Here is a 2315-nt window from a genome sequence, read left to right on the forward strand (position 1 = left end):
TAGATGTTTTTAATTATAAAGACGTAAAAACAATATATGAAACTCAAGTAGCAACAAGACCAAACGCTTTGTCAGTTTAGGCGTCATCTAGTAGATCTCCACAGTCGTACAATACAATCAAGGGAATATGTTCATTAACATATCCAAAATCACCATCATGGGCCAACAAAATGTGTTACACAGCGTTTTCTCCACAAAGCACTGACAAGAGAAGGAGAGAGAATTTAGGCAGGGCTTGGCCCATATTCATGTCTGACTGTCTAACTGAATATATATCATATTGGGGGGTTTTCTTTCTCTTTCTGGCACGTTGCATAGTTTACCGATAATAAACTAAATTCTAAGGGAAAACTTCTGAGGTTTGCAAATGGTAATTATCGACTTATTAAAGAACTATCTTTTTCCCCCATAGGATCACTGAACATGCACTCGAAATGCAATTGGTTACATCACATATTGTCACAATATTTCGCTTCATTAAGAGGACAGAGCAGAAAAGCGGCTGAATGGGAAGAATTCAATCGCCAGTTCCAAAACATATTGTGATCCTTCTTACACATAGTTTACATGATCTGGATGAAATATTATATTAATTATAGAAACATGTCAAAGATTTATGTATTAGACTAAAGTTCTTTTCCCAACAACAAAACATTTCAATTGTGTATATTTATTGAGACCAGCTGCGGGTTAAGTTCGAGTGTGTGTGTGTGTGTGTGTGTGTGTGTGTGTGTGTGTGTGTGTGTGTGTGTGTGTGTGTGTGTGTGTGTGTGTGTGTGTGAGAGAATCAAGGCTTATCGCTGCAGTGCTTGAAGAGACTCGAAGGCGCCGCCGAGTACGAGCACTTCTCCACGCAGGCTGCTAGCGCCGTGCCTGAGAACGGGTATACGGTGGCAGCGGTCTGTCCGAACGGGGCCAGTGCGCTCGGTACGGCCGACGTCATTGTTTGGCCCTGGTTAAGGTATGCCACGAGCCGGCGCATCTCCTCCAGAGCCTGCGCCTGCATGAGGATGTAGTTCTTGGCGAGAAGCAGCGTGGCGATTTTGGACAGTTTGCGCACAGACGGGCTGTGTGCGTACGGGATGACGGCGCGCAGGCCGTCCAGCGCATCATTCAGGTCGTGCATGCGCCGGCGCTCGCGCGCGTTGATGCTCAGGCGCAGTGAGCGCTGCTCCTTGGGTTTCTTGGTGGCCGCGTGCTTGGGGTCCTCTCCAAAGGCCGGGCTCTGTTTCCGAGCGTCCACATCGAAGCCGTCGTCGTCGTCGCTCGTGTGCTCGCCGCCGCTCTCGCCGGATTTGGCCGTCTGCGCCGTGAGGAAGTCTGCAGCAGCGGAGGAGGCGAGCGCGAAGCGGGCAGGACTTGATGCGCCGTGACCCGGGCCGAATCCCAGTGCCGCTTGGCCGTAACGCTGCGTCAGGTCCAGCAGCGTGTCGTTGCTGATCGATTTCAGCAGATTCTCCTCTCGTGCATTCATTATATTAAAAACAAATAAAGTACAAAAATAAAAATCAAATCGGGAAGTAAAACCTTATCCGCTGCGTTCCGTATCGATTTTCTTTGCGCTTTCTCACGCTGTCTTCTTGCTTTCTGAAAGTCCTCACAGCCGTACCCAGAAAACGTGAAAGTTGTAATCTGAGCCAACCTCGTTCCCACCCGCTTCTTCACTCGCGCGCCTGATCTGGTCACCTTACACAAGCGTGTGATGTGCTAAAACGCACACAGTTATGAGACGCGCGCTTTAGACACTCGTGCGAACTTGTGCGCGTGTCCTCGCTGCTGAGCGCGCTGCGTTCTGCCCTCGCCCTGGGCACAGTGTGGCGCGCGCTCCGTCCTACAAGAGCGTTAGTAAGAGCGCGAAGCCCCGCGGGATTACCGTTCTGTCCAATCAGCGAGGCGTTTTAATTAAGAGGATTACAAACCTGCTGTGTCTTCATTGTAACCACAAAAATCATAATAGCTTGACAGGACGAAATAATGGCACAGAAGTGCCTACAATGAACTTCAAAGACTCAAATTTATGACATTTATCTGCGAAATTAGCCATAGGCTATTTGGTAATGCTTTTTTTGGTAGTTGTCAAAAGTGCAATAATAAATAAATGCTATTAATAAATTTGTTGCTAATGAATAAGAACTTAATCCTTTACTATACTCCAGTATAGTGGCATCATGATTTTATGACCTTTGGAAATAATTCTTTTTTTGTTGACATTTGAAAAGCATTCAGGCTTCTAGCTGAACTACACTTTACTGTTAGCTTTTTTATTTTATTTTCATAATTATTTTGCATATACTACTACTACTACTACTACTACT

General features: G+C 46.3%; 1 protein-coding gene across 1 annotated transcript; it reads right to left on the reverse strand.

The window, feature by feature from the left end:
- Positions 1-699: 699 nt before the first annotated feature.
- bhlhe23 (basic helix-loop-helix family, member e23) lies at positions 700-1828 on the reverse strand. The gene has a single exon (XM_027144781.2). The coding sequence runs from the start codon at positions 1472-1474 to the stop codon at positions 788-790; it is 687 nt and encodes a 228-aa protein (XP_027000582.1). The 5' UTR covers positions 1475-1828; the 3' UTR covers positions 700-787.
- Positions 1829-2315: the final 487 nt, after the last annotated feature.

Source organism: Tachysurus fulvidraco, chromosome 23, assembly GCF_022655615.1.
Source record: "Tachysurus fulvidraco isolate hzauxx_2018 chromosome 23, HZAU_PFXX_2.0, whole genome shotgun sequence".
NCBI lineage: Eukaryota > Metazoa > Chordata > Actinopteri > Siluriformes > Bagridae > Tachysurus > Tachysurus fulvidraco.